Source organism: Diadema setosum, chromosome 4 (assembly GCF_964275005.1).
Source record: "Diadema setosum chromosome 4, eeDiaSeto1, whole genome shotgun sequence".
Lineage (NCBI taxonomy): Eukaryota > Metazoa > Echinodermata > Echinoidea > Diadematoida > Diadematidae > Diadema > Diadema setosum.
The window spans coordinates 28,992,093-29,006,029 of record NC_092688.1 but is presented as its reverse complement, the minus strand read 5'-3'; the positions used below and the strand labels follow the sequence as shown (position 1 = coordinate 29,006,029).

Below are 13,937 nucleotides of genomic sequence, written 5' to 3'. Positions count from 1 at the left end.
TCGTACGAATAGTGACATTCGTACGAACGCATCGTTCGTACGAACCTTTGTGATCGTAGCTTTAGGAGTGACGTTTTCTGACATCATCCTGACTTCATACTGTAACATCCTACTTCCTACTCCCACTTTGAATTCAATTAATTATTGAACATCAATTGCCTTATCCTACAGAGGTATAGAAGCACTTTGGTGACAGTATATGAGTACTAACCTTGAAAATACATGATTCATCAACTCGAGCAATCAGGACAAGAAATCTAGCACCTCTTGCATAGTTTTATACAAATGTGTAGATAAAAATGCAGCAAAAACACAAAAGATATCAAACAGCAATTAGACAAGGATTTTTCTTACAAGATACAGTATTACATACTATTAGTTAACTGTGGATGATTTGAACAATTCACATTTCAATAATAGCATGAAAAAGCTTCATTTACACACTGGTCTGGTTATAAAGCACATACATAAGTAGACCAAGATTTCTTTCAGAGATATCATGTTTTCTCTCTCATGCCAAAGAATGATGAATCTTCAAGTCGTAGTATGCAGTAAAGCTTACTATATATTCATGTGTGCAATATCATATATCACAAACTAGGTTAACTGGAAAAGACATATTGATATTGTGGTGTCATCACCAGTGATATTACTTTAAAAAGCCTGTGCAAACAAAACACTACATATTCACATGAAATATCCCAAGCAAGGGAAATACATAGTCAAGCTGTAGGAACAAATATAGTACGAAAACCAGAGAGGTCAGGAAAGAGATGACCAGATTGAGATTATGATAATAATGGCTATTTCAGGGAATTATGGGATGCTCTGTTATATGGTGTACTGATAGTCAAATTCTGTGATTTTGTTGTGGTTTTTATGGTAGATAATGTAGGTTTTTATGGTAGTAAGTTAATACCTATATGACATGAAAGCACGCACAATTTTGTTCTACATTTACATTCAATAAATATCTGATGATCAAGTTGAATAAACACCAACTGTTTAAAATATTCACTTTATTTTGGCACATAACCATCCATAATGTATAAACGATGTGTATTAGACAAGTGCTTCAAGACTTACAATGGATGACACTGGAATTAACAAAGATGGGACATAGACCAGACAAATCTGTCTAAAGAAGATTCAAATGTCAGATCATATCCTAGAGATTAAAGAGCTCAGGTTTTAAGTCCAGTATTCCGAGTATTATGAGAGATACCAAAAGATAGAAAGCAGACTTTTAATCAAACAATTAAAGCCATAAAGAAATATGTTATGGAAGGCTAATGCATACATATTTTTAAATACAGTTCCTCTCAAAAGTGTCTGAATTGGGTGGAAGTCCTACTTCAGCAATACATGTTTTATGTTATTAAACATGCTTGGCATGCACAATGACAACCTTAAGCATAACAGGGCATACAGTTGAGTGTGTGTGTGTGTGTTGTGAATTAATATACAGTTTTGATTGCTGATATCCTGGGGGGCATTTCAGGAAGCATTTTGCTCTCAGCCAATCAGATGCAAGGATTTAAGGAGCTTGTAACAGTTTGTCAGAAAAATATCCGACCAAAACGCTTCATGAAATGCCCCCTGGTATACTACACTTGTCAGTTGAGCTATTGGAAATGCAAGATACTTTACAAAACCATGAGATTTACAACATATCAATCCAGTCTACCACGATGTTATCAAGTGCTCAGTGAATTCAAGTTGGTATACTAAGTAATATACCAAGGGCATGAAGACATGTTTCAGCAGTTTCCTACGATAGATAATTCATCCTGGGAATTTGAAAGAAGGACACAATTATCTATCATTCTCTTTGGTGGCAATATCCTCATGAGGTGTCCAACCTTATGGTCCGTAGTTTGTGTCTGTCCACCAGGATGCAGGCAGCCTCATTGGATCTTCCGCAGTAATGGGATGAGGAGAAGACAGTGAGGAGTTTTCCTTTCTGTTGAACCTGTGCACAGGAAAGGATTTCAAATGTATGGAGGCAAGTTTGCAAACATGCAAGTTGTTTACATACATATCTAAAATTTGTGTACATGTCTACACACTGTGTTTTATGTTGTAGTTACATTATACAAATATACCAGGCCTGAGAGGCTCTGGTTGAAACTATGAGCATGAGGTCACCAAATGCACAAAGTTTCAACCAGTGCCTCGAACAATGGCCTGGTATATTTGTCTTTATATCACTCCCAATGAACTTAAGATTGATTGGTTGTCAGTACTCTGTAATTTACCCTTTAGGGCATCCTTCTTGCTTTACTCTTTTTGGCAAGATTCACAGTCAATCATGCCTGGGAAAGCAGGAGGGCAGCGCGTATGTGTGTATTATCAAGAGACAATTGCATGCTCAGCTGCTAAGGACTGTACGCTAGTAAACATGAGCGTCATCTGCAAACTCAGTATGCGCTACCTCTGAGCATGTGCGCAGTACGTACACAGCGCATGCAATACGCCTACAATGGTCTGACATATGGCTCTTTCCACAGGGTTGGGGCACATAGGCAAAATCTCATCACCTGCACATACAAATGCAATTTCTGTAAACACATATGATTCAAAGTTCAATGTTTTTGTAATTATGGTATGTGTGTGTATGTATGTTACAAAATGTGATACAGAAATTTAATCTTCTTTTTGTTGTTGTTTTTGTGTTCATTTAAAGTGAGGCAGTCCTCACGAATTTTAAAAAAATATGTTGTTGTTGGTACCTCCAATGAACTGCTTTCACCAAAAACAAACTTTCAAATCACCAAATAAGCTCGTACATTTTTGTTGAAAAAGTGTGGTGAATATGCTAATGAGCAAGTCTTGGCGGAGAGTCCGACGTCACCGAGGCACAACTCTTCCCAGCCGTATTCTGCTCATTATGCGTACGCAAATTGTTACCCGGATGCATGAAGAAGGCGATGGCTACTAGTATTTGACATTGTTTTTTACGTACTGTGTGTGTGTTTGTATGTATTGCGTATTGTATATTCGCACAGTACACCTGTGGACGGTACTACAGTACTACAGATCTATGGTAGATACGCCCGTTGCGTTTGCCCTTCGCGCATTTCCAGTCTATCACAGCGTAGCCCTGTCGCTGTGCATGCAGTTATACTGTTTACAGTAGTAGGCTATGTTCCAGTACATTTACGTGCGTAGAAACGGTTCTACACATTTGCCGTCGTCTGGTAAGGATAATCTTTCATCATGCTGATGGCGATGAGTCAAGCAGTATTTTGCTTGAATCGTAGAGAAATTTGTCCAGGAAAATCTTTTTTTCCATCCCAGACCCACAAAAGGATCGTGGAAGGTGCCCTGTATGGCTGAGAAATCTCGGTTCAACGAAGCCGAACATAAAAACTGAAAGCATTCTCGATATCATGTTGTAACGTTAGGCCTATGCGAGGACCATTTGAGAAGCATGTTTTGACGTGGACAGGCAGGCTGTGGCCCTTGGTTATGAACCGAGAAAACTGAAGCTAGCCAGATGCAATCCCGACCATATTTGCTCATATGAGTTATAAAACAGAAACACCTCGAGCATCGACTTCGAAGAGAACCGAGAAAAGGAAGCGTAAATGTTAGAGAGGTAAGGAAAGTGGCTAGCTATGTGTCATTTACGGTGGGGCTGTAGCTGGGGTTGGACTGCAGTACAGCGCCACTGCAAGTGCCGACTGGACCTGCACAGCAAAGTGGAGCGAAATCATATTCCTGCGGTCCCCTATTTCAGAGCTACCAAGTCTCACGCATTCTGCGTGAGACTCAAGCATTTAGGGTCTGTCTCACAATCTCACGCATGGCACCCATTTTTCTCACGCATCTGGTGAAGTCTGCAATTTGGGCCAAAATTAAGGAGCAGAGCTCAAAGTAGTAGAGTGATAGTTGCAATTGAAGGTATATTTCCCTTTTGCCTTTCAAAATATAGTAAAAAATAGTCACTTAAGTATGCACCAGATCGCATCATTAAGAGCTAATAATTTAAAAAAGCTCCCTACCATGGGAGGGGGACACCCTCCTCGTTCGCGTGCGCATGCGCACGAGCGCCGAGACGCCGAGTCATAAAAATCTCACTCATAAAAGTTTTTTGAACATCTCTGCTATTTTTACTCTGCCCGGTAGAGGTCATATTCGTTTGATATCTGAGTACATACAGAAATATCGCAGCCGTGATTTGGTAAAACAACGTATCTGCGTTTTGGTACTTTCGAGATATTCACGATTTTAGATTTTAAAGCCACAAATTACTAGAATTGGGCAAGTCCAAGATAAGGTCCCCTCAGAAGGCAAAGTTTCATCTTTGCTCAATATTGACATGTTTGGTATCATTTTGAAGCTAATGAGTTGAAGTTTTGATTTCCATGAAGGAAAAAATGATATGTAAATTTATGCAAATTTCAAGGGCTTCATTTGCATAAATGTGAAATACAGCGTTAGTATGGGACATTTATAAAAATTCATATTTATTCAATGGAAAGCAAATGACATTTGATTAATATGTGGACATAGGAAGTTCATCAAATAGTTTAACTTGGTATGAAAATTTAAGGATTATGCAAATGATTATGCAAATTGGTTCGTGTCCTATCATGAGATGTCCCATACGTAACAAATTGAGGTCAGTTTTTTAGGTTTTTTCTGAAATTTCGAAGGTTATTTGAATGCCCTTTTGGAAAGTTCTAATTTATTGTTTAGAGAAGTTAAATACCATAGAAAGAAGAAAAAATAGTAAAAGAAATATCTTTTATTAGGTAATTAAATAATGTTACATATGGGACAAATGTGTTACGTATGGGACATCCCCATACATATTGCATGTAAATGCATGTAGCTAGCTGGGAGGGTCTCTCAGTACACAAATGGTCAATCGTCCTGAAGAAAGCATCCCAACTTTGCAGCTACTTTTGAGTTTATAGACACTTGAAACAATACATGTACTTGACTGAATAATTTTCAGAAAGGGGGAGGGGGGAGATGGCAAAATACACAATGAAAATCAGCATTGAAGGGATGGTATAGTTCTAGTAGAAATGGGGATTCAGTTTTCAACATTTTACGAGATGATTGGAAACCAATTATATGAATTATTAAAGAGCATACAAAGCTAAGACTAGAGGAATTCAAAGTTTATTTGATGGAGATCCAATTTGAAATGGCTGAGATATCAAAAAACAAACAAATACAAAGTAAAATGAAGTGGTCCTAATAAAAAATGTGACCCACCTTTTGTTAGGACACCACGTTTCTGGATATCTCAGCCATTTCAAAACGGATTTTTGTCATGTTATCTTTGAATTCCTCTTAGAATTGTATGCTATTTCAATATTTCATAAAAGAAGTGCTAATTATCTTGTAAAAGTTGAAATCAGAATTCTCATCTGAACCAGAACTATACAGTCCCTTTAAGTATAGACCTCTGATTTAAAGGGTACTGGAATCGAATACACAAGCAGATTGAAAAATTGCAGTTCAACTACAAGTATATTGGGTACTGTTCACCACACAATGTAGAGCTCTATAAATATAGCTACGTCGTAGCTGCATTGTATAACACACTAGCAGCACCCGTGGAAATCCACGGGTCTGAGGGGTTTTATTTTTTCTTTCTCTCATGACATGTATACGATTTTGTACATTTTCATTGATGAAATAAAAAGAAAAGTTTTCTCATTTTTTCGTTACTTGTGCTCTCTTCTACCAATGACCACCATCCCCCCACTCACATTTTCACCCTCGCAGAACAAACAAACAAACATTCACGGAAAAATCACCAAAAAACGCTTATGAGATTCTCCGAAAGTTCTGCCCACAGATTCTTCCCGTCTGAACGGGGAGATACTATATATTGACACTATGGCATTGATTTTAATTATACCCCTGCTTTTGCATCCATGCAGGCACCCGAGGGAATCCACGGCTGGTCTAAAGGCATCACATTTTTTTTCATACCTATTTCTTGTCCCACGTTATGAGAGAAAATTTTAATATTTTCGTCTTCAATTGCTCCCTCCTTTTTGCTTTTAATCACCACAACTTGGTTTCATATATCATAGAATCATCCATTTATCTGCTTCAGACTAAACATCATCATTATTATTATCATCATACTATTATTCGTATTATGCCCCTACTGTTATATCATTATTGTGATCATAGTCATTAGGTTTTATAAGTATAAGAAACCCGTGGAAATCCACGGGTCTCAGGGCTTCGTATTCTTTCTTTAATATTTCTTCAGCCACGTTATGAGAGAAGAAATACACAAAGAATATTTTCGTCTTCATTTGCTCCCTCATTTCTGTTTTCATAATCAAAACTGAATGGGTTGATGGATCTAGAACCGCCCGTTTATCTCATTGATACTGTTTATTGTTTTTATTATCATTATAATCATTGATTATGATTATGATTATTATTATCATTATTAATATTTTGAGCGAGGGGAGATCATAGTCATTCGGTTTCATTATTATTGCATATAATTCATTGACATGGGGGTGACTCAAGGGAATTAAGAAAAAAAGTTTATCGGTCAAGGATAGTGAATCTTTTTGTCCATCATGTCCAGGTTACTCTCAAGGTTACTTATTTCAAATAGCTTCATTATCATTGATATTTCATTTTAAACATTAAAACAATCCAGTACCTATTTGCGTCTCTTCCGCCCACTCTTAGTTATGGATCATAGCACCCCTCCCCATTCATTTTCATTTACCTATTCTCTTATTATTATTATTTCAGTGTATTATTGTTATTGTTATTATCATTTTTATCATTAGGGCAATTCCACGGTATATAGGACACGGGTGCCAAAATTTCAAAATGATATTTGTTTCAAACACCATACATTTTCAGACAATACTTGAGTTGAAGTTTTAGGAATCATTATGTTTTTCAATAAAAGCGGCCATTTTGATTTTCAAAATGGCTGCCAAAATATGCCTATAACTCAGTGGTACAAAGAGTGTATTGTCACATAACTTACTCTCTGTATATCCACTTTACTTGTAATCTAAACAACAATCTTTTATATGTATGCAGTTACCAGAGAAGTCTTTTACCACATGATAGAAAAAAAAAGCCGGTTACTTTAAAGAAATTGATAAAAACTTTAAATTAGTTTGACAATGATGGATGTAACGTCAGTTACCAAAAACAAGGAATTTTTAACTTTATTCATCAAAGAAAGTGAGCTGTAGGATGTAACTTGGGATTTCTAATGTCTGCCCATATGCCTTCCTTTCAATACCAGAAATAAGGATACTTGGCATACTGGAGAGTCTATATGAACACTACAAAATGTATAACGTCAGTTACCGAAATGTCATACACCAGTATGTAACGTCAGTTACCATGACAGTAATTATAACTGAGGCAAAATTTTTGACTGTAGACCATTTCAGTACATCTGGGAAGTCAAAAGAGCAGCAATCCCTTTGATAGAGAATGATGTCATCACCATGGTATGTCCATGGATACTTTTTTTTTTCATTTTATTTTATTTTATTTATTCATTTATTTATCATGATTATCTTCTCTTTTTTTTTTTTGGGGGGGGGGAGGGCTTGAGCTTTTGATTTTTGATTAAACACAAGTTTTAAAAAGTTAAATCATCTGGAAGTTTAAGTTTACCTCATGCAATATATGCACTCAAATTACTACAGTACATTCACAGTCCTACGGGATGATAGAGCTACCAAAGTTTGTAGGCCTAATCAATGATGTGGTTACATGGTAACCACCTTTTCTATAAAAAAAAAAAAGCTTGTGTACAGCTGTATACCAAAAGTTGTATACTCTTTACTAATGATTGCTTTTGCTAGGATTTTTTTTTTTCTTGAAGCTTTAATAGTGCAGTTTCCACCTCAAGGCAAATGCACAAACAGATATGATTCTTCGCTTGCACTTAAATGTGTGGTTAAGTTAATGTGGCACATCTTGGATTATGGTACATGAGGCATGTACTGTCATTTTGAAACTTAACACTGATGTTGCTCAACGTTTAACACTGATGTTGCTCAAAGTGAGAGGTGATTCTTGGGGAAAAAAATTGTTCATATTTGTTGATTACTTTATTTCATTCATGCAGGGACATTTTATAATACATGATAATTATGAACAGGAAGATTGGTTTATATTGATCTTAGAATTCTTTCGTTGCAAAGTCCCATTTCATGGTATCTGGGATGTATTTGCAAGCCTTGATATATCAGTGAAAAGGAAAAGAAAAACAGTTATTACTTCAAGCAAGGAATAAACCAATAATGCTCTTTTGACCAAAAAAGCATAATGTTTCTTCTTCACAGAAAAATATTAAAAGTGCAACACTTTTCATCTAAATCAATTGATAATGGAGATTATTTTTTTTTTATTTGTGGCCCTAACAATGACTTGAAGGAGGAGTAAAATAAAGAATTTATAGAAGAACAAATATATCACAGTAGAATTCATAGATATTGATGCATATTTATGAGTTGATATTTGTAAGTGGTTTTCCCCATGACCTGATTTTTTTTTTTTTTCGCACACTGAAATATCTGTGTTTTGTGTATATCTGCAGGGTATAATAGGTGGGGCACTCTAGATAGAAACTTTCCTGTTCATAAAAAAAAACAAAAAAAAACAACCCTTAGTTATGTCAATATATTTATACTTGGAACTGCTGATTCTAAATGGCTCTGTGTAATCATAACTCTTGAATAAGCATTCAATCTTAAGACAAATGTCAAAAAATATCCTCTGTTGCATATGTACATTATTTTTGCCCAACTGTGCTATGGCATGAGGGGGAGGGCTTGTCCCCTAAGGGCCCCACCCCATTTGTGTCTTTATATTTTGTTTTTAATTTGTTGCTAAGTAACTGCCTGGGATTGTTATTGGCATACTGCAGCAGTCATAACCTGTTAAATAAATTAGTTCTCTGTAAACCCCATAGCAAAAGTATGTGTAACGTCAGTTACGTAACGTCAGTTACTGACATGTTTACCTTTAAGTTTTCATAGAACACAAAGAAAATGGACTAATGTTTCATTTCGTTTGTGTATTTATAATTGATGAACCAAGGTATGATCCCATATCAAACAAATCATTCTGAAAGGTCATAATTATAAAATATCACAAAACTATTCCCAATCATGATTTTGCATGTGTAAACCCTATGGCAAATGTAAGCGTAACGTCAGTTACCGTCATGCCTTCACTGAAATTGGCATGGTGCTAAAAGGAAATATCTAAAGTGCACATTATTTTGCACACCTGTTCCTAAGAACCTAGGTGTATTGCCATATTAAACACATGAAGGCTGGAAGTCAGGGACATGAGATATTTCCATTTAAATCTACACCATAATTTCCCATGTCTTTTTTCCGTAACGTCAGTTACCGACACATTTTCACTTGCTATGTGAAAAGAAATGCAGTTTAAGAGAAAAACTTTCCACCTATTTCTTCATTCTCATGAACTCATTGGTCAATGCTAATTGCAAGCCCCAGGTGCTTTCATTCACAAAACTACAACTTAAACAATTTCATGAAAATCCTTACGCGTAACGTCAGTTACCGTGGAATTGCCCATTACTAACATTATTATTATTATCATTTAGGGGAGAGCAGAGAGCAGAGTCATAATATAGGGATGATCAACATAGGGAGGCGGAAATGTTACTTTGTTAAGAATTGCAAAAATCTGTTTCCCCCATTTTCTGCTCTTGATAAAAAGCTTTTCTGAAGACAGTCCTGCGCAAACTGTCCAAAACTGCTTCACTGCACTAACGTATGTAATCTTGTGCTGAGAAGGACTACCCCAGTTGTGTTTTTGTTGCTATTGTGCTGAGAGAAATAAAATATTTTCGTCTTCATTTGCTCTCTTCTTTTTGTTTTTATCACGAAACCTTGGTCTGATAGATCACAGAACCACCCGTTTATCTGCTTCAGACACAGGTACATTTTTATCATCATTATTATCGTTATTGTTATTATTATTACTATGAATACCACCACTATCTTATTATTATTACCATTATTATATAACTATTATTATTATTATTATTATTATTATTATTGTTATCATTATTATGAATACCACCATCATTATTATGATTATCTCATTATTACCATTATTATAATTATTATATTATTATTATTATTATTATTATTATTATTATTATTATTATTATTATTATTATTATTATTATTATCATTATTATTATTATTATTATTATCATTATCATCATTATTATTATTGTTATTATTATTATTAATATTATGATTATCATTATATTACCACTATAATCTCCATTATTATTAATGTGGAGGGGGAGATCATATTATAGTCATTAGGTTGCATTCAGCAACTTCTTCATACATTCTATAAGGCATTGAAGAATGTAGGGAATACCCTTTTGTTATGAACTGTCGGTCAGGAATATTTTAATAATTGAAGGATTTAGTATGTGTAGCAAATATTTGAGTGGTAACTTACCCCATTTTGACAGAAATATGAAGGAATATGGAGTTTGAATACGATTTGTCCTGTGCGAAGGATCCAAAACACTGCCAGTAGATGCGCGTACCGCGTAGTATTCATTCAGGATTACAGACCTTCCCTCGTTCATTATCTTTAATATTTTAGCCGTTAATCTAATTCATATCCAAAATTCCCTGAATTCTCAATCTTTCAGAAAAATAAGGTGGAAATACTAATACACAAATTAGCTTTTGGTGAATAGAAATAAATTTTATTACTCCTCGGAAGCTAACTTGCAAAATGATACAAGTTTGCGTGTGAGCTTTGGCTTCGCATCGCTGTTATGACGTAGCCACGTCGGCGTGTGATTTGGATCCTTCGTGTGTGAAAATTATTGCTATTTTGTTGATTCTGGTCAATACTAGAGGAATTTGGTTCGTTATATGTATCTGGTCATTTGGCAAATAACTCATAATTTATTGTAACACGGAACCCATACTATGGAAAGTGATATTTGTCGAGATAATAAGATATTTACGTCAAACTAGCACAAAATCTACGGAGTGTACAAGTTCAGCGCTTAGCGCATACTGGAGTATGACATTGAGATAGTTCATAGGGCTGGTCGTAGCCATGCCAATGCAGATGCACTTTCGAGACGACCTTGTACACAATGTGGTAGAGAAACTGAATGTGAACTTGAAACTAACGAACTAAACTTTGGTCGAACTTGTGTTACTCAGTTGTCGGATGATGGTAGTGCTGTTGAGATAAGGAAGGCTCAACTAGATGATCTAAGTCTAAGGCCAGTCATAGAGGCTTTAGAACGCAGAATTAAGCCGACAAAGGAGGAAATGTCTCCTCTCTCGTTTAGGACCACAGTGTTGTTAGGTCATTGGGGACAGTTGCATATGTGTAATGGAGTTCTTTTCCGGAAATGGGAATCGGAAGATAGTAGGACTACTAGAGATAGACTAGTTTTGCCGAAATCTATGGTACATGAAGTTTTACAGGAACTTCACTCCGGAACTTTTGGTGGACATCTCGGGTCTACCAAAACGCTAAAGAACGCTCAGCTTCATTATTATTGGGCCGGGATGAAAGTAGATGTTAGATCTTTCATTCGACAATGTGCCGCATGTAGTAGGTGGAAAACTTATGGGAAGAAGCGAAGAGCACTGTTGCAACAGAGACAATCTGGCAGTCCGACGGAGCGGATTGCATTAGATATTTTAGGGCCCCTTCCGTCGACCTACGATGGCAATAGGTATATTTTGGTGGTAGCAGATTACTACAATAAGTTTGTTGAGGCCTATGCCATTCCTGATGAACAAGTGCACACGGTTGCGCAGAAGTTAGTTGAGGAATTTGTCTGCCGGTATGATGTACCGAAAGAAATTCATACAGATCAAGGTCGTAACTTCGAGTCGAATTTGTTTCAAGAAGTCTGTAGGCTAACAGGTGCAAAGAAAACACAAACTACTCCGTACAATTCAAAGTCAGACGGAATGATAGAACATTTCAATAGGACACTATCAGGAATGCTAGCCACGATGATCGACCCTCTTGAACACCAACAAGACTGGGATCGCTATATCCCATTTGCCACTGCTGCCTATAGAGGCACTGTTCATGAGACAATCCAAGAAACCCCAAATATGATGATGTTTGGCCGCGAGGTTACCCAACCTATAGATCTGGTAGCACAACACTCTGCCCAAGAATTACGCACAGATTACGCTGCCGAACTTAGAGACTGTATGGAAGACATCCATACACGGGTGACCAAACATGCCAAAAAGAACATGACACAACAGAAGAGAAATTATGACAGGCAAACTTCAGGTGAAACTTTCAAAGTCGGACAACTAGTGTGGCTTCGTAATGACTTTCATAGGAAGGGTGCAAGTCCCAAACTAACTAACAGATGGGAAGGCCCATTCAGAGTCATCACTCGACTCTCTGATGTGACTTAACGAATTCAACTCACTCCCAGAAGCAAACCAAAGATAGTACATTTCGACCGTCTCAAACCCTACACAGGGGAAGAACTAGCCCCATGTCAAGAGACGCCATCAGATACCCACTTGATTGAAGGGGTTACTTCAGACCATTCAAGTGATGATGACAATGACGAAATTTTGAGTAACTTACCTCCCGAACGTACAGACTTGACATCCTTCCAAACGCAACAAGCCAGACGCTATCCTATTAGAAATAGAAAACCACCTGATTATTTCTACTAGGCAACTCTTATTCTCTTCCTATTTCTCCCCCTCAGCAAAATGCCGTTCACCTGCAGGTTCTGTACTTACAAAAGTTGCCGAAAGGACAAAATGACAGAACACGAAGAACGGCGACATGCTACTCTCAAGTCTCGACGGGATCAAAGTCGATCTCCAATCCACACGACCCCCGATTTCACCAGGCGGCACCCAACTCGTCCCGCTCTCCCCTTATACCGACAACCCCGTGAACTCCCTGCCATTCCCTTCCCACCGCCAAAGATCTCGCCCATCAAGGACCTCCCGAAGACCCCCTCGCCTAGTCCCACCCCTGATCCTGTACCTATGGACCTGGAGGCTGACTTGACTGCCGAGGTGGCAAAGGAGCCACTTCCGTCATCTCCAGCCCTGTCCCCTTCCCCGGAGGCTGACTTACCTGCCAAAGTGGCAAAGGAGCCACTTCCGTCGTCTCCAGCCCCGTCCCCGTCCCCGGAGGTTGACTTCAGCCCCACAGACCCAGAGCCAACCCCTGAGGATGACGTCCTTAGCTTGGGTGGAGAGGAGTGGGAGGAGCTCCATTTTGAACATCAGGGAACCCAGACTGTCGATCCAGAGGACCATATTGCCCGTTTAATGTCCCAGTGCCGGCTCTCCCTGGAAAGGGGAGAAAGTAGACGTCCGGCAGGGAATATGGAGCGGCAGTCGTTTTTCCATGTTCTCTCAAACGGAGAGACAGTCAACAGAGTGATTGAAACTCTGCACCTCCCCGGCGGAGGGTTTTATACTCGGTTTCAATATAAGGTTTTCCGGAATTAATTTTTTAAAATTTGTCTATTTTGGCTGTTTTCTTTTCTTTTCCCTCCGTGTTTCTCGGCGGATCCCTTTTCTCTCCGCATCCTGCCGCGCCTGTGGATCTCTGCACGACCAGTCTTCTTATTATGCGATGTATTTATCTCTGAATGATGCATGGATCTTTCTACCGTATCTATCTGTCTTCACCTTTTATCTTTCCTATTCACTCTTGTCACTTCCCTCTTTTCTCTCTCTCACCCTCTCTCTGTTTTTCTTGTATCATTCAGTGCATGTTTATATTCCCATCTGATGTGTATATATTGAAGTTATCTCTGAAGGATAGATGTTTCTACCGTATCTTTCTCACTCCTTCTTTCCTTTCTCTCTCTTTCTGACTCTGTTTTCTTCTATCCTTCAGTGCTTGTGAATCATTTGTAACGCCACTGA

General features: G+C 37.7%; 1 protein-coding gene across 1 annotated transcript in view; it reads right to left on the bottom strand.

Annotated features, from left to right (window-relative positions):
• Positions 1-1,473: 1,473 nt before the first annotated feature.
• The window catches only part of LOC140227991 (uncharacterized), a 207,218-nt gene continuing 194,754 nt past the window's right edge, over positions 1,474-13,937 (bottom strand). The window contains exon 18 of the mRNA XM_072308389.1: positions 1,474-1,972. Within this exon, the coding sequence (XP_072164490.1) occupies positions 1,847-1,972 (126 nt within the window). The 3' untranslated portion in view covers positions 1,474-1,846. The remainder of the gene's footprint in view (positions 1,973-13,937) is intronic.